We start from the raw sequence: 25,673 nt of genomic DNA, 5'->3' as shown, positions 1-25,673 counted from the left end.
TATATAAGAATGCTACTCACAAAATAAGTGTGTTCTCAGTTCACTCAGCTGCTGTCTGGGCTAGGTTTAACACCATCATGTTGATGGAGTCAATATGGAAGGACAGCAGCTGATGTCTTTATTTACCTTTATTTAAACTAGGCAAGTCAGTTAAGAACAAATTATTATCTTCAATGACGGCCTAGGAACAGTGGGTTTACTGTCTGTTCAGGGGCAGAACGACAGACTTGTACCTTGTCAGCACGGGGATTTGAACTTGCAACCTTTCGGTTACTAGTCCAACGCTCTAACCACTAGGCTACCCTGCCGCCCCAAAGCGTAAGAAGGCTGATAGATATGCAATTATGTTATGAGATATGAGGTCATAAGATTGTTTTTAAGACATGTTTATACACTCACGGCAAGTTCTGGTTTAAAAGTTTGCTTGAAATCCATATCCTGTCTATTTCCTGAAATAAACACGGAGAAATGCACCTGTTCCTTCCTACCCCTCGTTTGCAGCTGCTGTTGCTGACTCAACGGCTAGGAGGTATGACTTCTGTCGTGAATAGTGGACGATCCACACTCACCGGAGTGAAAAGCGGTTGATGGCCTCGTCCACTGATCGTCGCCGCTGTGGAAGTGGGTGATTGCTATGGTCCCATGGTTTCTCTCGACTCACCCGGCTCCAGGATAGATTTGGACTCTTCAAACATACACAAGTCGCTATATGCGATCCCTGACTCTACTTCTGGTACCCAACCTGTTTTAATTAGTTCCCTGCATCCAGTGCAGGCGAGAGGGATTGTTAATTGCGCTACCGAACTGCTCCTAATCAAAACGGCCTAAACCCAGCCATCAGTGTCAATCACTCTCGAGTCATCTGGGACCCACGAGCTAAGCCCAAGGGACTACTAGGGGGGCACTTGAACATGCATAGTGTCATTCCAAAAAGTGACCAAATTCAACATCTACTCACAGACTCCAACCTTGACTTCCTCTGCCTGTCAGAGACATGGCTCCATAAACACATAAACACTCTCCATATGCTGCTTTGATTGTGCCTGGCTATAATGTTTTCAGGAGAGACAGGATTGAAGGAAGAGGAGGGGGTGTGATGATTTACATTAAAGAACATATCCGATGTAAACAAATTGAGTGGTCATGTGATAATGAACTAGAATGTATTGGCCTGAACGTTACACTGTCTCCCCAAGTGTATTTTACCCTTATTGGAATGTATAGGCCACCTTCCACCAAAATTGTGTTTTTTTGATCCGTTTAATAACATGCTTAGGGAATGTGACTTTGGGAACAAGGTAATCTTAATGGGAGATTTTAACATTAATTATGAAGATAAGTTTTGTAGAAAACCCTCAAACGGATCACTAATACCTTTGACCTTACACAGCTAGTTAAAGGGCCAACCAGGGTGACTTGTTGCTCTAAAACACAGATTGATTTGGTGTTCAGTAATAAACCAGAGAGAGTGACTAAATCATTCAATATGGTTACTGGGCTATCTGATCATAATCTGACACTTATAGCCAGAAAGCTGTCTAAGAGCAGGTTTAACCTCTCTACTGTTAGAAAGCCGGATCAACTAAGAATACCTAAGAGTGAATTGAGCTATTTTGAAAAAGTAAATTAAGGGAATTAACTGGAATGATCACTTGTCCTATACAGACGTGGAAGCTGATTGTCAGGTTTTTCTATCCACAATCCAGACTACAATAAATGGTTTCCTTAAGAAAATCAAATCCAAACCTGGCCAAAAGAGCACTCTTCCTTGGCTAAATGGAGAAATCTGGAAATTGATGAAAGAATGAGATTATGCTCTAAAAATAGCCCTAAGATCCAAATTAGAGCATGACAGACATAGGTTTACCATGTCGAGAAATAAGGTGATGAAAGAAATCAGACAGGCCAAGGCAAACTTTTTTATTAACATAATTGGTGAAGCAAAGGGAAATTCTAAACTGATCTGGGAGAATCTAAAAAAGTTAACAGGAAAAGACCATAGTAACACTGCAAAAAGACTAGAAATCATGGTGAATAACAATCTAACACAGGATGCAGTCGAAATAGCAATAGCCTTCAATTCCTACTTTATTGACCCTGTCAGGGTACTGACACAGAACCCATCCACTGGTTTCTTGGGCTCAGTGCTAGTAAATGATGCTCAACCTGTCTTCATCATAAGGGAGGTTTCTGAGTCAAAGGTGAACAAGGTGATTAGCTCACTAAAGAACTCTAAAGCCAAAGATGTGTTTGGGCCCGACTCTACCTTTCTTAAAAACTACAAAGAGTCACTCATTGGCCCCATTACTAAGGTCACCAACACATCTATTGGTCTCGGGGTGTTTCCAAGGGTATGGAAGTCAGCCATAATAACGGCCATCTTTAAATCAGGCGACCCTGCTGATGTGAGTAACTACAGGCCCATTAGTATACTACCTGTGGTGTCAAAGGTTGTTGAAAAGTGTGTAGCAGAACAACTGATTGCCCACCTCACAACAGCCCCTTCACATTACGCTCCATGCAGTTTGGCTTCAGAGCGAAACACTCCACAGAAACGGCCAACTGCTTTCTTTTGGAAAATGTGAAGTCCAAGATGGACAAAGGGGGCGTTGTTGGGGCTGTGTTTCTGGACCTAAGGAAGGCTTTTGATACTGTTAACCATGAAATTCTCATCACAAAATTGTCCAAGTTCAACTTTTCCCTTGATGCCTTGAGATGGATGAAATCATACCATGAAGGCAGAACTCAGTGTGTCAGAGTGAGCAATGAGCTGTCGCCCACTCTTAGCTATGATGTGGGCGTGCCCCAAGGGTCAATACTGGGGCTCCTCCTGTTCAGCCTGTACACTAATGATCTGCCTTCTGTCTGTACTGGGTCTGAAGTTCAAATGTATGCAGATGATACAGTGATATATGTGCATGAAAGAGCAAACAACAAACTGCACAAGAACTCATTACTGGGCGGCAGGGTAGCCTAGTGGTTAGAGAGTTGGACTAGTTACCGAAAGGTTGCAAATTCAAATTCCCAAGCTGACAAGGTACACATCTGTCAATCTGCCCCTGAACAGGCAGTTAACCCACTGTTCCTAGGCTGTCATTGAAAATAAAAATTTGTTCTTAACTGACTTGCCTAGTTAAATAAAGGTAAAATAAAAAAATGAAAAACATTTACTGTAATGGTCCAGGTTACAAAGTGGCTCAGTGACTCATGTTTGCATCTCAATGTGAAAAAAACTGTTTGCGTGTTCTTCACAAAGAGGGCAACAGATGCTACTGAGCCATATGTCTATGTGTCAGGGGTGAAGCTCCAGGTGGTATCTGATTTTAAGTACCTTGGCATCATACTTGATTCCAACCTCTCTTTTAAAAAGCATGTGAAAAAGGTAATTCAAATAACCAAATTCAACCTAGTTAAATTCCGATTCATACGAAATTGTTTGACTACAGAGGTAGCAAAACTGTACTTCAAATGTATGATACCCCCCCCCCACTTAACATACTGCTTGACTAGTTGGGCCCAAGCTTGCTGTACAACAGTAAGACCTATTCAGTCTGTCTATAAACAGGCTCTCAAAGTGCTTGATAGGAAGCCCAATAGCCATCATCATTGTTACATCCTCAGAAAGCATGAGCTCCTGAGTTGGGAAAATCTTGTGCAATACACAGACGCATGTCTTGTATTCAAGATCCTAAATGGCCTGGCTCCCCCTCCACTCAGTGTTTTTGTTAAACAGAAACCCCAAACATATGGCAGCAGATCCACAAGGTCTGCCATGAGAGGTGACTGTATAGTTCCCTTAAGGAAAAGCACCTTCAGTAAATCTGTTTTCTCTGTAAGAGCTCCCCATGTCTGGAATACACTGTCATCAGACACACATAACTGCACCACATATCACACTTTCACAAAATGCTAGAAGACATGGCTATAGGTCAATCAGATTTGTGAACATGGTCCCTAGCGGTGTGTTGCCGCTTTCCATGTTGTCTGTTGTCTGCAGCTTGTGAGGTGTGGAAACACTTAGTTGCTTTTATGAATATTGTCTTGCTGCTTTTTGTTCTATGTTGCTATGTCTGTATGCTACGTCTTGCTTGTCCCATGTTCCTCTGTCTGTATGCTATGTCTTGCTTGTCCTATGTTGCTATTGTCTGTATTGTAATTGTTTTTAATAACCTTTCCAGGGACTGCAGTTGAAAATTAAAAAACCGGCATTTTTACTGAAACGTTGATTAATGTGCACTGTCCCTGTAAATAAAAATAAACTCAACAAGAGTTCAAAGTTCATACCATTCGCAACCAAAGCTCACGCTGATGTTGGCTTTGTTCTGTAGTTATTATCTGAACCATTCTGACATCGGACTGTAGTCCTCACATCCTCGGAACAGGAGGTTATATTGTCGTCAAGGCTTTATATCAGGGGTGTCAAACATACGGCCCGCGGGCCGGAACTGGCCCCCAAGGAGGTTCGATCAGGCCCGCAGGATAATTTGAAAGTGGAAAAAATGCATAAAAGACATGGAATTAATATTTTTAATTTGCTGCAATTCATGGATTATCCGCTAAGGGGCGCACTCTTTCCATCAGAGTAGAAGACAAGCCGCATCACTGAGACAGACTGAAAACAGCAGACGGTATCAATGCGCCATCTGCTGCTTGTTACGACGTTGTTAATACCTTGGTCTCTACCTCTCCGCTACACCATCATTAGCCAAAATGTCGTTATCCAAACAGAGAAAAGTAGATAAGGAGTGTAGAATTTTCAAAGAAAAATGGACCACGTCCTATTTATTTACAGAGATGCACGGAAAACCTTTGTGCTTGGTGTGTTTGCAACAAGTTTCGGTATTGAAGGAATATAATATTCGACGCCACTACGAGACTCATCACAGCGAAAAATATGACGGCTTGCAAGGACAACTGAGAAGAGATAAGATTAACGAATTGCTGGCGGGTCTGAGGAAACAGCAGTCAACTTTCTTCCAGAGCCGAGAAGTCAGTGAAGCAGCGGTAAAAGCCAGCTACCTAATTGCTAGCGAAATAGCATTAGCATCGAAGCCATATTCCGACGGTGACTTTGTTAAACGATGCATGATGAAGGCGGCTGAACTTGTATTTCCCGAGAAGCGACAAGCTTTTGCCAATATTAGCCTGACGAGGAATACTATAGCAGAGAGGATTTCGGAACTATCGGCAGATTTAGACAGTCAATTGAAACAGAGAGTCAAGTCATTTATTGCATTTTCCGTGGCAATTGACGAGAGCACTGACATCACAGACGTGGCCCAACTGGCCATATTTATTCGAGGAGTTGATGAGACATTGACTGTTACTGAAGAGTTTCTTGAGTTGGTGCCAATGATGGACACCACAACAGCCGAGGACATTTTCGGCTCTGTCGTTGCTGCATTGGACAGAGTTGGAGTGGACTGGTCCCGCGCTGTCAGCCTGGCTACAGACGGCGCGCCATCCATGGTCGGAAAGAAAGCAGGTGCCGCGACAAAGTTCAAAGACAAAGTACAAGCCCTTAATGGAGGAGATCGTTTCTGGACATTTCACTGTATTTTGCACCAGGAGGCATTGTGTTGCAAGTCGCTGAAAATGGACCACGTCATGGAGGTGGTTGTTCGCACTGTAAATTTCATCCGGTCCAGAGGTCTGAACCATCGTCAGTTTGACAAACTTCTCAGCGACAGCAACATTACCCACAGCCTGCCATACCACACTGAAGTGAGATGGTTAAGCCGAGGCGCTGTGCTGAGGCATTTCTTTGATCTACGAGAGGAAATCGGACAGTTCATGGAGAAAAAGGAAAACCGGTGTTGGAATTACAATCTCAGGAATGGCTACGGGACCTTGCATTCTTGGTTGATATTACTGAACACTTGAACAATCTGAACAAAATGTTGCAAGGCCGCAAAAAAGTTGTCACACAGTTTTCTGACAACATACATGCATTTAAGTTGAAGCTGACTTTGTGGGAGATGCAACTGGCAAATGGCAACCCTGCTCATTTCCCCTGTCTGAGAGATGTGTGTGTGACCAGACCTGATGCGGACATGAAACGGTACAAAGACAAAATTGCAGGACTACTGCGGGAGTTTGAGAAACGTTTTCAGGTATTTGGTGAACTTGAGACAGAATTTTCAGTTTTTCGCTCACCTTTCACAGTTAAAGCTTCTGATCTGCTGGTCGAAATTCAGCTAGAGATAATTGATTTGCAGTGTGATGCAGATTTGAAGGGCAAATTTGCCTCTGTAGGTCTGGACAGATGTTATCAGTATCTACTACCAGGTTACCCCAAATTAACAGCCCTGGCTGCTAAAATTTTGTGCATGTTTGGGACAACCTACCTTTGTGAACAAATTTTCTCAGTGATGAATATCAATAAAACAAAAATGCGTTCAAGGCTCACAAACAAGCACTTAAATGACATTCTGGAAGTGACAGCTAGTCAGGACATGACACCTGGTGTTGATGCACTTGTACAGGCCAAAAGATGCCAAGTTTCAGGTACAAATACAAGTCCAGACTAGACTAACACCTTTAAAATGCTGCCTTAGATACTGTTTGCATTGAAAGAATACAGCTCTGTGAAGATGAATCCTTACTGTGGTCATTTAAAAAATGTGCACTTTAATGTTAGTCAGCAGCTTCAAAACAAAAGTTGTGTGATGGAATTCTACTGTTCATACAACTCCATAAATTTTCAGTATGTATTGTATGTGTATGTATGTTTCATGTATGAAGTTTACAGATTTACAGGACAGGCGAACACTTTCTTCATTACACATTTAAAATCACTCTCCTTAGTTTGTAAGGTGTACGCAGGGATTACATTTAGATTTTATATGCGTATGTGTAAGTGGTTTAAAAATTCCTTTCTTTAAAAGTCTCATTTAATCTTAAAGTGCATTACTATATTTTTCAGTACCAATTAAAGTTTTGTGCCTTTGTACAATCAGTGGGATCAGTTGCAATGCATATTTGTGAATGATAAAAGTAAATTGCACATTTGTCTAAGGAAATATGAGGTGTTTCATGAAATGTTTTGTAAAAGGATAGTTCCTTAAATTTCAATATTTTCCTAATGTTCTTGTGCTTCTTTACACCAAAACAAAGGAAAGACATGTTATTTTGGTTATTTATAGCAGAGTATGGTATAATTTGAATGGTCCGGCCCACTTGACATCTCCCTAGGCCGTATGTGGCCCACGATGCGAAATGAGTTTGACACCCCTGCTTTATATAGTGGAGCGAGAAGGGTGTGTCTGAAAAGTTTTATAACCCATGACTATTCACAGGGGCGGGCCAATGATTGAGCAGAGCCCTAACCTTGTCTTGTCTGTAAAATCTGATAAGTTACACTTTGCTAGCTCTAGGGCCTGACTGTGGTAAGCTAACGTTCGCTAACTGGCTTCAGTACCTGTCACAAAAAAGTTTGAAGGAAACGATAACGTTAGCTAGCTGGCTAAGAAAGATGGAACGCTAGCAATGGTTCACCGCTTCGAGTAGCGAGTTAGCTAACTATACTCACATCATTAACAGTAGTCAGTTATTAGCTAACTAACGTTAGTTGGCTAGGTAAATAGCCTCGTAACATTAGCTAGCTACCGTGTCAATTGAAACCAATGTTGGCAAATTTGGTAATTAGGGGGCTAGCTAACAAGTATTATCCCCTTTTCACCTTGTCGAACATCTGAATGTGTCAAATGTTCTCATCCCGCCCGGAGGGTTCTTATCTTCATTACATTTTCAGTGGCAAAGCAGCATCAGCATCATCTTCTAGGTGTGTTGTCTACACTGTAAACAGAGACGCAATGAGAAAAAAAAGTCAATGGTCGACTAATTTGTAACCCGGAATGCCTCACACTCAACCCACCTTTCACCTAGCCATATTGCACTTAAGCCTTTTCAATCAGTGAACAATTATTTACTATGTTTCTCCCTTTATTATGCAGCATAACCACTCAAGAACAGCAGTTTAAAAATGAACTAGACACTTTCTTATTCAGTGTCATTCATCTCATGTCAAAGAAAGGGGATCACTAGAAAATGGTAGTTGGAGTGAGTTGTTAGCAAAGGTGAGGCAGTTCTCCCATCTTCAAGAAAATGTTAATGCCATCCCCTTTTTATATTGCTCAGTTTGATTTTCCCATTTGATAGTTCAATGAACATGACATGACACAGCTTCTACACCACAAGAGATATGCATATACCCCCTCTTTTCATTGGTTTTTCAACCAAGGGCCGCCCACCAATGTCTGCACATTTCACAAAACTTTACCTACAATTTGGCAGTGTGAGGACTTCACATGGATATTACTCTTCACCATAAATGCACTGTTCTCATGAAGTCACAAGTATTAGTGTTTTACTCATGTCATTGAGCTGAAGAGGTACAATTCTTTTCAATGCATACACAAACAAGGTTAATATAAGTGGTTTATGATCATCAAGCGTCTGCCACAGTATGACTCAGATACAGATACACTTTCAGTCTCATTCTAAGCATCTCAAAATAATACTTCTGGTTGAGTAAAATCTACTGACATTGTGCCGCTGGAAGGGTAATGCCATATATGGGGCAAAAGGTTGGAAATGTCCAGAAGACCCATGATGGCTAAGCTATGTTCTTCGCACTTATGCTGAAGCCTTCTGCTTGTTGTGCTTGGCAAACCAGTCATCGCTTTTATCTTCAGCCATAGCCTGAAAATAAATTAGGGTAAAAGATTAAGAGCATGTACTCTGCGATAATGAAAAGTATTGTTTAATTTGTATAATATTTCTAAATACCAACCTTATCCAGCAACGCATTTCCACTGGGGTCCATCTGGGAGAGTTGTCTGAATGCCTCATCTCCCACAAAGCAGATCTCATGGGCATCCTAGAAGACAGATGACCACAGTTATGTGAGAATTTATAATGAATCAAGTCTACCCATGTTAATAATTTTGTAAGGCACTCACTGGATCAGCCAAAATGACCACTTCTACTGTTGCCTTCCCAGGGGTGTCCAGGCTAACCAAGGGAGTAAGGATTTTCTGGTTCTCTTTTGTCATCAGGGCTTCAAGATCTGCCAACTAAAAATAATAAAACAAATAGTTGAATATTGCTTTCTGTGTGCATGTATGTAAAGAATCAGTGGGGCAAATAATTTAAGAATTTAAAGCATTGTATAGACCACTTTGTTTTGCTAACTTTGCCGCACAAGGGCGATGTGCGAAAGTTGGTGGCAGAACAAGGGGGAGTTTTTATAGAACACCAGAAAAAAAATTGCCTCTATTTACAGTGACTTACGAAAGTATTCACCCCCGTTGGCATTTTTCCTACTTTGTTGCATTACAACCTGGTATTAAAATGGATTTTTGGGGTTTTGTATCATTTGATTTACACAACATGCCTACCACTTTGAAGATGCAAAATATTTGTGAAACAAACAAGAAATAAAAGACAAAAAAAAATCTGAAAACTTGAGCGTGCATAACTATTCACCCCCCCTCCAAAGTCAGTACTTTGTAAAGCCGCCTTTTGCAGCAATTACAGCTGCAAGTCTCTAGGGGTGTCTATAAGCTTGGCACATCTAGCCACTAGGGTTTTTGCCCATTCTGCAAGGCAAAACTGCTCCAGCTCCTTCAAGTTGGATGGGTTCCGCTGGCGTACAGCAATCTTTAAATCATACCACAGATTCTCAATTGGATTGAGGTCTGGGCTTTGACTAGCCATTTCAAAACATTTAAATGTTTCCCCTTAAACCACTCAAGTGTTGCTTTAGCAGTATGCTTAGGGTCATTGTCCTGCTGGAAGGTGAACCTCTGTCCCAGTGTCAAATCTCTGGAAGACTGAAACAGTTTTCCCTCAAGAATCTCCTTGTACATAGCACCACCCATCATTCCTTCAATTCGGACCAGTTTCCCGGTCCCTGCCGATGGTGTTCTCGGGGTGATGAGAGTTGTTGGATTTGCGCTAGACATAGCGTTGTCCTTGATGGCCAAAAAGCTCAATTTTAGTCTCATCTAACCAGAATACCTTCTTCCATATATTTGGGGAGTCTCCCACATGCCCTTTTGGCAAACACCAAACGTGTTTGCTTATTTTTTAAATTTAAGCAATGGCTTTTTTTCTGGCCACTTCCGTAAAGCGGTCCTATGGACAGATAATCCAATCTCCGTTGTGGAGCTTTACAGCTCCTTCAGGGTTATCTTTAGTCTTTGTCGCCTCTCTGATTAATGCCCTCCTTGCCTGGTCCATGAGATTTGGTGGGCAGCCCTCTCTTGGCAGGTTTGTTGTGCCATATTCTTTTCATTTTTTAAATAATGGATTTAATGATGCTCCATGGGATGTTCAAAGTTTTGGATATTTTTTTATGACCCAACTCCAGAACTTTGTCCCTGAACTGTTTGTACTTCTCCAGAACTTTGTCTCTGACCTGTTTGGAGAACTCCTTGGTCTCCCTGGTGCCGCTTGCTTGGTGGTGCCGCAGTCTCTGGGGCCTTTCAGAACAGGTGTATATATACTGAGAACATGTGACAGATCATGTGACACTTAAATAAAGTCCACCTGTGTGCAATCTAATTAATTATGTGACTTCTGAAGGTAATTAGTTGCACCAGATCTTATTTAGGGGCTTCATAGCAAAGGGGGTGATGCACGCACCACTTTTCAATTTTGAAACTTCACCAATTTGGACTATTTTGTGTATGTCCATTACATGAAATCCAAATAAAAATAATTTAAAATTACAGGTTGTATTGCAACAAAATAGGAAACACTCCAAGGGGGATGGATACTTTACAAGGCACTGTACGTTGCTTACGAGTGCAATTCACACTTTTCGATTATAATTGGATTTTAGTTTGTGTCATCATCACAAAATAAACTGCAATATACTTAAACACAAACTTCAACCAGTAAAATGGCTCTTTGGCTAGCTTTTGCTACAGCCTGTATCAATGAGCGTTAGTATTGTAGCTAACAACTGCTGCATCCAAAATAGTTATTTTGCCAAGATCACAACCAAATATAATCGTAGTGACTGTTCAAGCAAGAATCAAAACATAATTGTATGCGTATGAGAACCCAAAAAAGGCTTTGTTGAATGGGCACAGATGGCGATGGCTTTCTTACTGCGGCCAAGAGTCGGGCACATCTGCGCGTGACGTCAGTGTGTCATGTACTGGAAAAGGATCTATTACTTCACCTGCTCACGTGGACAAGAGAACGCTATCCGCCCGAAGGCTGTCCCATGATCTACTGTCCCACTAATGTTGTGAAGCTCTAGTTTACACTGCAAATATAGAGAAAAACACACCTAGCATTAGCACCATCTTATCAATTCATGCAAAAACCCAGTCGCATTCTAAGTGTAGAACACAGGAGGCTGCTGAGGGGAGGAAGGCTCATAATGTCCGTAACGGAGCAAATGGAATGGCATCAACCACATGGAAACCTTTTGTTTGATGTATTTGATACCATTAAACCTCATCCATTACCACGAGTTCGTCCCCCCCAATTAAGGTACCACCACGGACCTGAGTGTCTGCGAATCCCATCAGCACAGTCTTCTCCTCATGTCTCTCTATCACCTTCATCCCCAAAAGGGAGGACCAGTAGTGTGTTGATTTCTGCAGGTCAGACACTGCCAGACACACCTTCTGTACAGGATCTTTAACCAAGTGAAAAACAGATAAACATTCACAATATACAGGTACATGCCAAATTAAAGGAAACGAGGGACACAAAGTATTCTGAAAGCAGGTGCTTGCAAACAGGTGGGGTTCCTGAGTTAATTAAGCAATTAACATCCCATCATGCTTAGGGTCACGTATAAAAACTGCTCAGTTGCCCATTATTTTGGCTACCATGGCTAGCAGAAGAGATCTGTCTTTACTGAAGACTCATCTCTTCAGTGGGTCATATGATTGAGTGTAGTCTGGCCCAGGAGTGTGAAGGTGAACGGAAACGCTCTGTTGCAACGAACCGCCCTTGCTGTCTCTGCCTGGCCGGTTCCCCTCTCTCCACTGAGATTCTCTGCCTCTAACCCTATTACAGGACCTGAGTCACTGGCTTACTGGTGCTCTTTCATGCCGTCCCTAGGAGGGGTGCGTCACTTGAGTGGGTTGAGTCACTGATGTGATCTTCCTTGGTGCTTCCTTGATGCTCCCCCCTTGGGTTGTGCCGTGGCGAAGATCTTTGTGGGCTATACTCTGCCTTGTCTCGGGATGGTAAGTTGGTGGCTGAAGACATCCCTCTAGTAGTGTTGGGGCTGTGCTTTGGCTAAGTGGGTGGGGTTATATCCTTCCTGTTTGGCCCTGTCCGGAGGTATCATCGGATGGGGACACAGTGTCTCCTGGCCCCTTCTGTCTCAGCCTCCAGTATTTATGCTGCAGTAGTTTATGTGTCGGGGGCTAGGGTCAGTTTGTTATATCTGGAGTACTTCTCCTGTCTTATCCAGTGTCCTGTGTGAATTTAACTATGCTCTCTCTAATTCTCTCTTTCTCCCTCTGAGGACCTGAGCCCTAGGACCATGCCTCAGGACTACCTGGCATGATGACTCCTTGCTGTCCCCAGTCCACCTGGCCGTGCTGCTGCTCCAGTTTAAACTTTTCTGCCTGCCTATGGAACCCTGAACGTGCTACCTGTCCCAGACCTGCTGTTTTCAACTCTCTAGAGACAGCAGGAGCGGTAGAGATACTCTTAATGATCGGCTATGAAAAGCCAACTGACATTTACTCCTGAGGTGCTGACTTGCTGCACCCTCGACAACTACTGTGATTATTATTATTTGACCATGCTGGTCATTTATGAACATTGTGGCAATGTTCTGTTATCTCCACCTGGCACAGCCAGATGAGGACTGGCCACCCCTCATAGCCTGGTTCCTCTAGGTTTCTTCCTAGGTTTTGGCCTTTCTAGGGAGTTTTTCCTAGCCACCGTGCTTCTACACCTGCATTGCTTGCTGTTTGGGGTTTTAGGCTGGGTTTCTGTCCAGCACTTTGAGATATCAGCTGATGTAAGAAGGGCTATATAAATACATTTGATCTGTGACTTTGAAAGAGGGCTATCAAAGGAGCATAGGGGTTTTAAAGGGGTGGGTGGGTGTGTGTGTCAGTCACCAGATCAACCCTATTGAACACTTATGGGATATTCTGGAGTGGTGCCTGAGAGAGCATTTTCCACCACCATCAACAAAACACCAAATTATGGAATTTCTTGTAGAAGAATGAAGGTCACATCCCTCCAATAAGTTCCAGACACTTGTAGAATCTATGCCAAGGTGCATTGAAGCTATTCTGTCAGGTTGTGGGGACTCAACACCCTATTAAAACACTATGTTAGTGTTTACTTTATTTTGTCAGTTACCTGAATATAAGGAGTATTCATATCTAGACTGGTTCCAGAGCTGTTTGTGCTCTTGCCTACTCCATGCAAGCCAACCATGGCATGGCAAGGATTGGCATGATGGCACAAACAGACTGGTACCCAGGTTAATTAATCTCCTCCTGGACTTTAAAATAAACATGGTCTACTATGGTCTACTGCTCTACTTTACAGTATACTACAGCAATGATCTTCTGTGCAAAGCAATGTTGACCCACCATTAGGAGGCTGTTCTTTGTCCACCAGGTAGATGCGATAACCTCCTGGAGCCTCAGCCAGATAGAGGGCCTTTCCAACCTCAGTGAGGGGCCAACCAAGCCGCTTAGCATTACTGACAGCCTGGCTAGACTGCAGAGTTAGACCCTGAAATGTAGTTAGGATTGGGTTAAAAATAATATACATATGGTTGTTCATGAACAACCATTCACTTACCAGGAAGTCATTGCCAAGGCGATATTCTCCCACTCCATAATTGTAGGTCAGCTCAGCCGCAAAGTGATCATCTTCTGGACCAAAGCCGACCATTGTCTTGCTCCATTTTCCATCATAAGGGCTTAACTCACACAAGCAAGTAGGGCATCATTTGAGAGAAGGAGTGACCGTATTGTTACACAAGTAATTCAAACAATCCATTTTCACAAGAGGTGTTTACAGACCAAAGTCCGTTTCAAGGAGAGGTTTGAACAGTAAAGTTGACAGCCTGCCTACCCATTGCAAGTGGCCTTGCATCCTTCTTCAAACTCTTCGTGACGCAAAATCTGAAATCAAATCAGTGATTTTGACAAAACAGTGATCTTGTCTCCAATGACGTGTTTACAGAACAATGAACAACATTGAAGAACAATCATAACAAAATAATGCAACAGTGGTACACTCTGTGCAATGTTTGAGGATGTTCTACGAAAGAGCTGAACAGGTACCTTCATGCCGAGCACATCTCGGTAAAAGGTGGCCGTTTTGCTTCTGTCACCCACTTTGAAAACAAAATGCAAGGCTCGACTCAAAGCCATGTTCACCCGGTGAGTTTGCTATGTACTATACGATTATATATCACGCTCAGTTTGTCTACGTCGATTGAGGAGCCTTGCAATCGATTGCTCTGGTATCGATTCTACGGAAGACAACATTTTACGTACACTTAAAATTATTTTCAACTCAATCGCAGATCTAAAATCTATCTCAAGCTAACGAGGAGTATTTAAATTAAAAGTTAAGCATCTAATATTGTTTTACAAAGCAGTATTACCAACATAAAATATGTTTTACTTGGATTACCCCCCCCCCCTTTATAATGGTATAAACCAACCAATCGTCATACTGTCGAACGTTATCACGCTCTCTTCTTGCTGTTGTAGCAAAGATGGCGGCGTTCGTGAGAGGCATGTTTTGGAATATTCTTGTAGCTGAACGAAGTAATATTCTGAAAAAAAGTAACGACTGTATCGTAGATTCAAAGAGATACGTGCGAGCATTGAAAAGGAGGCCTGTGAAGGTGTTGTATCCTGATAGTGAGACGACCTCTCCAACATCGAAACAGAGGTCAGATCAAATAGTCAACAAGCAGTCTCAAAAAGTTGCGTCCAAAATGAGGGAGTCCACTGTCAACGCCATTTTAAAAAACGAGACCACTAATAAACGTGTTAGCAGCATGTCATGGAGTGCCAGAAATGGCAATGCATCCACAACGTCGGAACATACAACCAATCTGAAGGACCAACTAGGTGGCCTCAAATTCGAAAGGGCCTTACCTGGTGACAAAAGATTGGCGTAAGTCTCAGTGCATGTTGGCTATCGACCCTATGTTATATGTTGAGTGAATATATCCTATTTAATTATAGTGACCAGTAGATTTCTAGTAACTACGGGACTGTTATGTATGTTTGCATGTAGGCTTAGTTTGTTATCTGATGTTCAGCCCAGATATCATGACCTCTTTTCCCCTCTCTCCATCTCCCAGGAGGGTAGTGAGTGTGGCTTGCTCCAGGACGTTTCGGGAGCACCAGGGTAAGATCCTGTTGGAGGGGAGACGCCTGATCTGCGATGCACTGGCTGCTGGAGCCAACCCTCAGATGGTGTTCTTCAGTTCTGTGGACAGACTGTGTGATCTTCCCTTGGACAAACTGAAGAGGGCCACTCTGGTCAAAGTCAAGTTTGAGGACATCAAGATCTGGTCTGACCTTGTAGCTCCACAAGGAGTGATAGGTATGATGGGCTGCATGTTTTCATTTTCAGAATGCTTTTGAAGTTCTACATATATATTGTTGAGAATAAGTACTGTATATTGACAACGCCTACCCCTTGTAGCCATATTTTCTCGGCCAGACCCATCCCGGCTGACATTCCCTCAGGACCAGCGTGGTCAGTCTGTGCCGCTGTCGCTGATCTGCGACAACGTGCGGGACCCTGGGAACCTGGGCACCATCCTGCGCTGTGCTGTTGCTGCAGGCTGCCACAATGTCCTGCTCACCAAGGGTATGTCATGATGACAAGCTGGGAATGGGCATAATCTAAGTCAATGATGCCATTTCGAGTGGAGCTGATAGGGAGGAATTGCTGTGTATAAACCTGTGCACTACTCTGAATGTGTCTTTCACTAAGTATCTTGTGTATGTCTATTTTTCACAGGTTGTGTGGACGCTTGGGAACCTAAGGTGCTGCGAGCAGCGATGGGTGCCCATTTCCGCCTTCCCATCTTCCCCAGCTTGGACTGGGACGACATTCAAAACCAGCTGCCAAAGTTGGTGACTGTCCACGTGGCAGATAACTGCAGTGGCTCTGAGAGAGAAGTAGCTGAGGAAGCAAACCAGTCCAACAAACCTTCAAAGATGGGGGAATATGGATGGGTGAGTAGCAGGCCTAATTGTAAAGACATGCGCTATAAGGAATATGAATCAGATTTCGACTATAAGGAATATGAATCAGATTTAGACTCCGAACTGTCACTTCCAAGAGTGAAGACCAAGTTGTACCATGAGGGCTGGGCTCAGGGGAACACTGGTCTTGTGATAGGTGGAGAGACTCATGGACTGAGTCTAGAGGCTGTCCAATTAGCTGAGAAAACTGCCGGTCAAAGACTGTTTATCCCTGTGGTCCCTGGAGTGGACAGTCTCAACTCAGCCATGGCAGCCAGCATTCTCCTATTTGAAGGCAGAAGGCAACTGTTGAACATAATGGAGACGTCTGGGAGGAAAGCTAAGTCTAAGGTGCAATTTCCATGATCCGTCCATTGGAATCCATTTGGAGTGTAATGGACATGTTATTCCTGGTGTTGGTCACTTTTTCCATGCATACATTCTTGGCTGCACCTCATCATGTCAGACTGAATCATATGGATGGATTTAATTTCCATATTCAACTCTCAGCTATTAAGTGAAGTAAAATGAGTGACACGTTTCACATTGTGGAAATTCTGTGTTCTTTCCTGTCTGCATATTTCCTCTATTGTCTTCCAACATTCCTGCCAGTGTGGCTTTAGAAGCTTCACTTAGTCTCCACTTTTTATTTATTTATTTTTATTTCACTAGGCAAGTCAGTTAAGAACAAGTTCTTATTTTCAATGACTGCCTAGGAATAGTGGGTTAACTGCCTGTTCAGGGGCAGAATGACAGATTTGTCAGCTCGGGGATTTGAACTTGCAACCTTCCGGTTACTAGTCCAACGCTCTAACCAGTGGGCTACCCTGCCGCTCCACATGCAGTTGGCCTCTAGATTTCCTGTCAGTTGACTGTAAACTGCTGCCATGCAATATGTCCAGTATAGAGATTAAGCAGTCATGTGCTAAATGTGTCTGTTTAGCAAGGGAAATAATCTGTCCATCTAACAGGCCCGAAATAAATTAGCATAGTAACCACAAGGTGGCACCTGAAGCAACTTCTGGGACCATTTACTGTATGTTATGAAGTTGTATGGTTAAAAAAAACAGTACTGCATGTGAAAGGTGTGAAATACTTAGTTTTCTTATACTGTAAACATATGGGTTGTGTACAAATGCCTGACAAAGAACACACTTGATTTAGTTTTTTAAAATTAGAAATATAAATGGAAACTACATTTCTGGAGTCATTGTATATAAATAATGCACACATGTAGAAGTGATACCGAGCTAATACTGTCTAAAATACATTTGCTCCCAATTGAATAAAACTGGCCTCATGGATAGAGGAAGTTGACAACATAAGACAATTGTGCTTAACAGTGAATTTTAATGGCTGTGAAGTCATGACTAGAGACAACCAGGGAGTGACAAATGTGAATTCATACTTCAACACTTAGTTGCTAAGGTGGATTTTAATGCCATTTTTGTGCCTTCAGAAATATCTGGCCTTTTCAATAGATGGGATCTTCACAGAAAATCCTCTTAAATGTCATGGTGGTTGAGATGGAAACTTAACAATTGGGTAGAGCTGACTATCACTCACTTCATTGTAGAACAAGACAAGTCAATAGTATTTGAAATCCCATGACACACAAAACCAGACGCAATACAAAACAAAATGACCTTTTAAACCAGGGAAATCTTAACATTTATGCAGCACCTTTAAAACAGAAGAACAATAAGACAGTTACATTAAACTGAATTTCAGGACATTTTCTGCACTGCATGTTTGTAAATTACAACTATAGAACTTAGAAAATTTGTTGCAATCATTTTATTCTTTCTCAGCACATTTTGGAAAACAAAAGCAATGTGGGTTCAGCAAAGGTAATAAAGAGACATTGTGACATGTCAAGTCCATTGGGTCAACATTGTGTGGTTTCTTCTAGTTTCAAGAAATGCTAATAATGAAACTGTTTTTTAAAAGCTATTGGAAGCAAAAAAAGCAACAGAATGTCCATATTACTGTAGGGGCTGTAGTCAATGCAAGGCACCAGGAGAAGGAGAAGACTCCATGCGAGAAAGACATGTCTAAAAAAAGGTCATATCTGTAAAAAGTGATAACTTCCTCTGACAGAAAGGGGGGAGAGGAGGCTGGTGGTGGTAACTGGGAGGTCAGGGTTTGGAGGTTATGGGTTTCGGTCCCGTAGGTTTCTAGGTGTCCCCCAAATGGCACCCTGTCCCCTATATAGTGCATTGCTTTTCAAAAGTAGTGCACTATATAGGGAGTAGGATGCCATTTGGGATACAGGCTAGGTGTGCTCTCTAAATGGGCTCTGGTTTGAGCTTCTCAGCCAGGAAGTCTTGGACAAAGGTCTCCACCACGGCCGGTGTGATCTCCTCCACGTCCTTAACGTACTTGGCCCGGGCAGACATGTCCAGGATGGTGAGCAGGGGTGCTGCCTCTGGGAGGTTGGTGTAGTCACGCAGGGAGTCACTCATGTCGTCCTGGGAACACAGACTGGTCAGTCATGATCATATGACAATCTTGCCTACCAGCTGACTCTCTGTCAAACCTGTCTATATGCGGTAGCAATTATGCCTGGGAAATAAGTTGTATGACAATCACACGTGAAGTAGACTAGCCTACATATCAACAACAGTTTATCCTGTGTGTCATGCAAAAGCAATTGCTAGATAACTACTAACATCCTTATGACTGAATATAAAAACAATTGCTTCAATCAGTTATGACTTGATATTGGTAATAAAACTGGGACAGCACACAAGATGAACTATGCCACTTAATATTACTCATTCACAACTCAAGGTGATAGTCTCAATGTCTGCTTGGTTTTGAAGACTGGGGACCTCTCCCCTCTCTCTCTCTCCTCCTGCAGGCAGTGTGCCCAGCTAGCCAGGGTTCCATCATGCACCCCACTCTTGGGGGGGGGGGGGGGGGGTTCCAACATCATCCCTTCAAAGCCTCACTCAAGGACTACAAGGCTGGGAAGCTTCAGACACACATCACAGCGTGTTTGAATAATGTATGCGTGGGAGGGAGGGAGAAAGAAAGAGGGAGTGTTGTATTCCTTCATGCCTGGTGAGGAATAGTATAAAAGGGCGTGTGGTGGAGTTTTGACGACAACTATGTCACTACCTGAATGTCTTTTTACAAGCCCTCAAACACAGATCCCAGGCTTGATCTCACCATTTAACAAATGGGAATTACAGATGGGGCCTAGAATCATAAGACAGCAGGAATAACTCACTATAACACCACAGCAGACAGGCAGCAGCTCCCCAGCCCACTCACTTGGAGGGGCAATCAATTATTCAGAGAGAAAATAACAGGCACTTTTTGGCAATACTTGCAATAGCATGTCATTTCAGTTCGTAAATCAACAAAGCTGCATTAGTTCCAGTCAGTCAAGACTTTTGTTGATTTATGAGAGGTTGCACATTTCAGCTCTGTCATTTAGCAGATGCTCTTATCCAGAGCGACTTACAGAAGAAATTAGTGTTAAGTGCCTTCCTCAAGGGCACCGACAGGCACCAATGCTCTTAACCGCTAGGCTACATGCCGCCAGACTAGTATCTAACGTCGACTGAGATGGTCTCTTGCTTCCTCATGACAGGATGAGCTGACTTCCCCTCAACTAAGCCCTCTGGGTGAGAGAGGCTTGGAAGAGATCGAAGATAGAACAAATTCATATGGAAAAGATTATTTAAAAAATACAGATGTTACAGGAAACGACCACAGGGTGGCACTGTCACAAGATTGGCACTCATTAAATCACAGCTTTTCAAATGTTTTCTGTTTTTGGACTAACGTTCCTGTCATCTGGCAAAATGGCAGTAAAACGATTCAAACTAAAAATGGATTAAACTGCACTATCAGCTCTCAGACCTCTCAAAGAGCAGCTTGGTCGATTAGCTACTTAAAATGGACAAGTATGTATGCCAACAAAGTTTGACCTCAACTTGTTGTAAACATGCTAGCAGAACAGTTGAGTTATCCTGTGGCATGTAAAATCTGAAGAGCTCAATTCTTCTGAATCTCTAAAATCTGATCTAGGAACAGAACATTGAGTCTTAAACCTATTAAAGTTCATAAAAATATCAAATGAAAGTAATTGCTACACTTATGAGGATGATTCATGTAGCCACAAGCTACATTCTCAAGCTTTAAAAATCTGTGACTCCACACATCCTCCTTAAAGGCTTCTCTTGCAAGCTCAGATTGAAGATACATCCTCGGGCATCGCCTTAGAAAGGAACCACAGAAAGAGAAACCATAGAGGAGTCAGTCAGCGTGGCCTCCCAGCCTCTTAGATATGAAGATATGTAATCTCCCTGGCTGTCTTCTTCTCTGTGGGAAGTCTTGCATCTTCCTTTGTGTGGCTGCAAACCCTGTGTAAACTGTTCTTCATCAGAAGCAACCAGTCCAGCCGTGAAAGGAGGGAGACCGAGAGAGAGGCCAGCCCCCGCCCTCTCCAGCCCAGTTCTGAACACAAAGAGTCGCTCTGCTATGTCTGAACTGACTGCCGTGATAAGGCTTGTGTGTGTGTTTACCGTATGGAACCTACTGCTGCACAATGTCAGGTAGAAGTTGACCGATTTATGATTTTTCAACGCCGATACAGATTATTGGAGGACCAAAAAAAGCTGATACCGATTAAAAATCGGCCAATTTTTATTTATGTATTTGTAATAATGACAATTACAACAATACTTAATATAATACATCAAAATAAATTTAGCCTCAAGTAAATAATGAAACATGTTCAATTTGGTTTAGATAATGCAAAAACAAAGTGTTGGAGAAGAAAGTAAAACTGCAATATGTGCCATGTAAGAAAGCTAACGTTTAAGTTCCTTGCTCAGAACATATGAAAGCTGGTGGTTCCTTTTAGCACAAGTCTTCAATATTCCCAGGTATTAGGTTGTAGATATTATAGGACTACTTCTCTCTATACGATTTGTATTTCATATACCTTTGACTATTGGATGTTCTTATAGGCACTTTATTGCCAGTAACAGTATAGCTTCTGTCCCTCTCCTCGCTCCTACCTGGGCTCGAACCAGGAACACATCGACAACAGCCACCCTCGAAGCAGCGTTACCCATCGCTTCACAAGAGCTGCGGCCCTTGTAGAGCAAGGGGAACAACTACTTCAAGTCTCAGAGTGAGTGACGTTTGAAACACTATTAGCGTGCACCCCGCTAACTAGCTAGCCATTTCACATCGGTTACACCAGCCTAATCTCGGGAGTTGATAGGCTTGAAGTCAAACAGCCCAATGCTTGAAGCATTGTGAAGAGCTGCTGGCAAAACGCACGAAAGTGCTGTTTGAATGAATGCTTACGAGCCTGCTTGTGCCTACCATCGCTCAGTCAGACTGCTCTATCAAATCATAGACTTAATTATAACATAATAACACAGAAATACGAGCCGTAGGTCATTAATATGGTCGAATCCGGAAACTATCATCTCAAACAAAACGTTTATTCTTTCAGCGAAATACGGAACCGTTCTGTATTTTATCTAACGGGTGGCATCCATCAGTCTAAATATTCCTGTTACATTGTACAACCTTCAATGGTATGTCATAATTACATATAATTCGGGCAAATTAGTTCTCAACGAGCCATGAGGCCCAAACTGTTGCATATACCCCGACTCTGCGTGCAATGAACACAAGAGAAGTGACACAATTTCACCTGGTTAATATTGCCTGCTAACCTGGATTTATTTTGGCTAAATATTCAGGTTTAAAAATCTATACTTCTGTGTATTGATTTTAAGAAACTCATTGATGTTTGTTTATGGTTAAGTACAGTCGTGCAACGATTGTGCTTTTTTCCGCAAATGCGCTTTTGTTAAATCATCCCCCGTTTGGTGAAGTTGGCTGCCTTTGTTAGGAAGAAATAGTCTTCACACAGTTCGCAACGAGCCAGGCGGCCCAAACTGCTCCTTATTCCCTGACTGCAAGAGAAGTGACACATTATCCCTAGTTAAAATAAATTAATGTTAGCAGGCAATATTAACTAAATATGCAGGTTTAAAAATATATACTTGTGTATTGATTTTAAGAAAGGCATTGATGTTAATGGTTAGGTACACGTTAGCGCAACGTCAGTCCTTTTTCGAGAATGCGCACCGATTATGTGCAACACAGGAAATGCTAGATAAACTAGTAATATCAACCACGTGTAGTTAACTAGTGATTTATGATTGATTGATTGTTTTTCATAAGATAAGTTTAATGCTAGCTAGCAACTTACCTTGGCTTCTTACTGCATTCGCGTAACAGGCAGGCTCCTTGTGGAGTGCAATGTAAGGCAGGTGGTTAGAGAGTTGGACTAGTTAACCGTAAGGTTGCAAGATTGAATCCCTGAGCTGACAAGGTAAAAATCTGTTGTTCTGCCCCTGAACAAGGCAGTTAACCAACCGTTCCTAGGCAGTCATTGAAAATAAGAATGTATTCTTAACTGACTTGCCTGGTTAAAAAGGTGTCCAAATTTTACTTTTTTAAATGCAATTTTTAAATTGGACCTTTATTTACATTACATTACATTTAAGTCATTTAGCAGACGCTCTTATCCAGAGCGACTTACAAATTGGAGAGAGATGTACTCAGGGAACCAGGGAACCAGCCTAGCTTAGGCCACATCACACACAGCTGTCAATCACCTCTAGTGAGTCAGTCTGAGAATGTTCCGTTGACAGACTAAGGTCATTAATAAATGAGTGGAGAGGTAGTTGTGACGGACTAGGCAAGTCAGTCAAGAACAAAATCTTATTTACAATGACAGCCTACCAAAAGGCAAAATACCGACTGCAGGGATGGGGGCTGTGCCCTGGCCTCAACCCCATCGAACACCTTTGGGATTAATTGTGAGTGCCTACTGCGAGCCAGGCCTAATCGACCAACATCAGTGCCCAACCTCACTAATGCTCGTGGCTGAATTGAAGCAAGTCCCCGCAGCAATGTTCCAACATCTAGTGGAAAGCTTTCCTCGAAGAGTGGAGGCTGTTATAGCAGCAAAGTGGGGACCAACTCCATATTAATGCCCAAGATTTTGGAATGAGATTTTTGACGAGCAGTTGTCCACATACTTTTGGTCATGTAGTGTACTGATAGAAACATTTATAAATTACAGTAGACATCTTTATTGCAATCACACATCAATCAATCCCCATTCATTTTCTGTGAGAATAGGGTGTCTTCCAATTGTCCTACTGTAGGTTGCCAGTCAGTTTCTCTCAGCCCCTGTGTGACATAGCGTGGTAATGAGATCCCCTCATTTTCTGCAGGCCAGGCTCTCCCTGTGGGTCTGCCAGCATAGTGCTGTCTCACTGATATGCTTCCCCAGCAGCTGGCAGACAGGGCCTGGTCTAGCCACATGCAGGCAGGCCTCAACCAGGCCAGGGCCCTGTAGGCTGCATGGGGGTTCATGTATAACAGAGAGCCCAATGGGTCCATGGCAGGGAGTGATATCTAACAGGGTATACACAGGCTGCATCCAAAATGGTACCCTATTCCCCATAGAGCTCTGGTAAAAAGTAATGCACTATATAGGGAGTTGGGTGCCATTTGGGACTATCCCAGTCTGGAACAGATCCAGTGCTGGTGAAGATCCAGCTACATGTAACCCAGACGATGAGTAGAAAACTGTACCTGCCTGCTATAGACTACCAGGGGTGCCAGATTGAACATGCACCTAGAAAGCATTCATTAGAATGGGTCGAGTCCGGATGAACAGAAATACCATTTAATATGCAATAAATCCCCAAAACAAGGGAACGGTAAAGAAGAGAGGGTGTTAGTATCTTGTCTGAGCGCCTGTCTGTGACATGTGAGCGTGTCAGTCCTTCGGTCTGTCTGTGGCCGTGGCATTTCAAGGCTGTCATGAGAGCCGTGTGGCCTCAGGCAGCCAGGCAGATGGTCAGACAGGACAGAGAGGGAGCACCTGTGCAGTCCCCCATGGCTGAAACCTAGACCATCTGACATGGGACAGCATCCTGACCTCCCCGAGCTCTGAGCCCTGTGAGCAGGGGAGAGGAGGAGAAGGGGAGCTAGCTAATCTGGTAATTATGGCTGCCCCTGCTGCTAACTCCACAAGTTCCAGAAAGGATGAGAAGGAAAAACAAGAGATAACAAGAGTTAAGATAATTCCATGATCCCTCCTGCACTGAGGGCTGGCGGAAGGATCGAGGGGGAGATAGAGGATTCGGGAGGGAGAGGTGCACAGCTGTTCTGCGGATAGAGGGAGAACAGCTATCATCAGACAGACGGCCAGCTGAATTCTGGGCCATGGGCCGTGTGGTGTGTCTCACATAAAAGTGAAAGAGGGTTTCATCCCTCAAACTGCCCCTCTGATATTATACTGTAGCTTATTTTTTTATATATTTTTAATTGAACCTTTATTTAACTAGGCAAGTCAATTGAGAACAAATTCTTATGTACAATGACGGCCTAGAAACAGTGGGTTAACTGCCTTGTTCAGGGGCAGAACGACAGATTTTTACCATGTCAGCTCGGGGATTCAATTAGGCAACCTTTCGGTTACTGGCCCAACCCTCTAACCACTAGGCTACCTGCCACCCCAACACACTCACACATTTGTGTGTCGGTTGGTGTTCTCTACTAGAGGATTATGACATGTGATAACTAAAGCAGATGGAACATCATACCAGAGCATAGCAACAAGCAATCACACACAGAGACAGATGCCCACAGTAGAGATGTACAGTACACAAGACAAGAATGCAAAACAACTAAAACACCAAAGTGAAGACAGATTTCATCAGGTGTGAATATTCTCATCTAGGTCAGCTGGAGGTGTGTGTGTGCGCGTGTGCATGTGTCCACTATCTAACCTCTCCAGCCACGAAGAAGAGCAGTGGTGTCTCCTCCTCCTTGGCTTTGTACTTAGCCATGATCTTCTCTGCAATTGGCTGGATCAGCTCCTTCGCCGGCTCCAGCTCTCCCTCCTCCTCCGCATCTGAACAAGAGAGAAACACAGGTGTCAAATGTATGAAAAGAGGATAAAGAGTAAAGGTTGAGAGAGCTAATGTGTGTGAGAGAGAGAGAGACAGAGGAGAGCGAAAACTGGGTGTGAATGCATGAAGGCCAGAGAGAGGGGACAGGATGAAGAGAGAAAGGCCAGAGAGAGGGGACAGGATGAAGAGAGAAAGGCCAGAGAGAGGACAGGATGAAGAGAGAAAGACCAGAGAGAGGACAGGATGAAGAGAGAAAGACCAGAGAGAGGACAGGATGAAGAGAGAAAGACCAGAGAGAGGACAGGATGAAGAGAGAAAGGCCAGCGAGAGGACAGGATGAAGAGAGAAAGGCCAGCGAGAGGACAGGATGAAGAGAGAAAGGCCAGCGAGAGGACAGGATGAAGAGAGAAAGACCAGAGAGAGGACAGGATGAAGAGAGAAAGGCCAGAGAGAGGATGAAGAGAGAAAGGCTAAC

At 43.1% G+C, this 25,673-nt stretch overlaps 3 protein-coding genes across 4 annotated transcripts in view; 1 reads left to right on the top strand and 2 right to left on the bottom strand.

The window, feature by feature from the left end:
• Window positions 1-7,926: 7,926 nt before the first annotated feature.
• LOC123992738 (glyoxalase domain-containing protein 4-like) lies at window positions 7,927-14,468 on the bottom strand. 2 transcript variants are annotated; one of them, XM_046294205.1, is made up of 9 exons: window positions 14,295-14,466; window positions 14,083-14,132; window positions 13,807-13,927; window positions 13,593-13,737; window positions 11,526-11,659; window positions 11,195-11,281; window positions 8,964-9,077; window positions 8,795-8,881; window positions 7,927-8,703 (listed from the first exon to the last, which is right to left on the bottom strand). In XM_046294205.1, exons 1-9 carry the CDS (start codon window positions 14,382-14,384, stop codon window positions 8,638-8,640), a joined length of 894 nt encoding a protein of 297 aa, XP_046150161.1. In that variant the 5' UTR covers window positions 14,385-14,466; the 3' UTR covers window positions 7,927-8,637. The 2 variants fall into 2 exon arrangements, with proteins under 2 accessions (XP_046150161.1, XP_046150163.1); XM_046294207.1 differs by lacking the exon at window positions 11,195-11,281 and having other exon boundaries at window positions 14,295-14,468.
• A 233-nt stretch (window positions 14,469-14,701) lies between these two features.
• On the top strand, window positions 14,702-18,113 carry mrm3a (mitochondrial rRNA methyltransferase 3a). The gene is made up of 4 exons (XM_046294203.1): window positions 14,702-15,141; window positions 15,332-15,576; window positions 15,679-15,846; window positions 16,000-18,113. The coding sequence occupies exons 1-4, from the start codon at window positions 14,735-14,737 to the stop codon at window positions 16,590-16,592; spliced, it is 1,413 nt and encodes a 470-aa protein (XP_046150159.1). The 5' UTR covers window positions 14,702-14,734; the 3' UTR covers window positions 16,593-18,113.
• Window positions 17,869-25,673, bottom strand: part of LOC123992737 (nucleoredoxin) — an 85,301-nt gene continuing 77,496 nt past the window's right edge. The window contains exons 7-8 of the mRNA XM_046294204.1: window positions 25,076-25,200; window positions 17,869-18,697 (exon numbers count right to left, since the gene is read on the bottom strand). Coding sequence (XP_046150160.1) covers window positions 18,515-18,697; window positions 25,076-25,200 — 308 coding nt within the window. The 3' untranslated portion in view covers window positions 17,869-18,514. The remainder of the gene's footprint in view (window positions 18,698-25,075; window positions 25,201-25,673) is intronic.

This window comes from Oncorhynchus gorbuscha, linkage group LG13, assembly GCF_021184085.1.
Source record: "Oncorhynchus gorbuscha isolate QuinsamMale2020 ecotype Even-year linkage group LG13, OgorEven_v1.0, whole genome shotgun sequence".
In the NCBI taxonomy this organism is placed as follows: Eukaryota; Metazoa; Chordata; class Actinopteri; order Salmoniformes; family Salmonidae; genus Oncorhynchus; species Oncorhynchus gorbuscha.
Note: the sequence above shows the minus strand (reverse complement) of the source record. Positions and strands in the feature narration are given on the sequence as shown.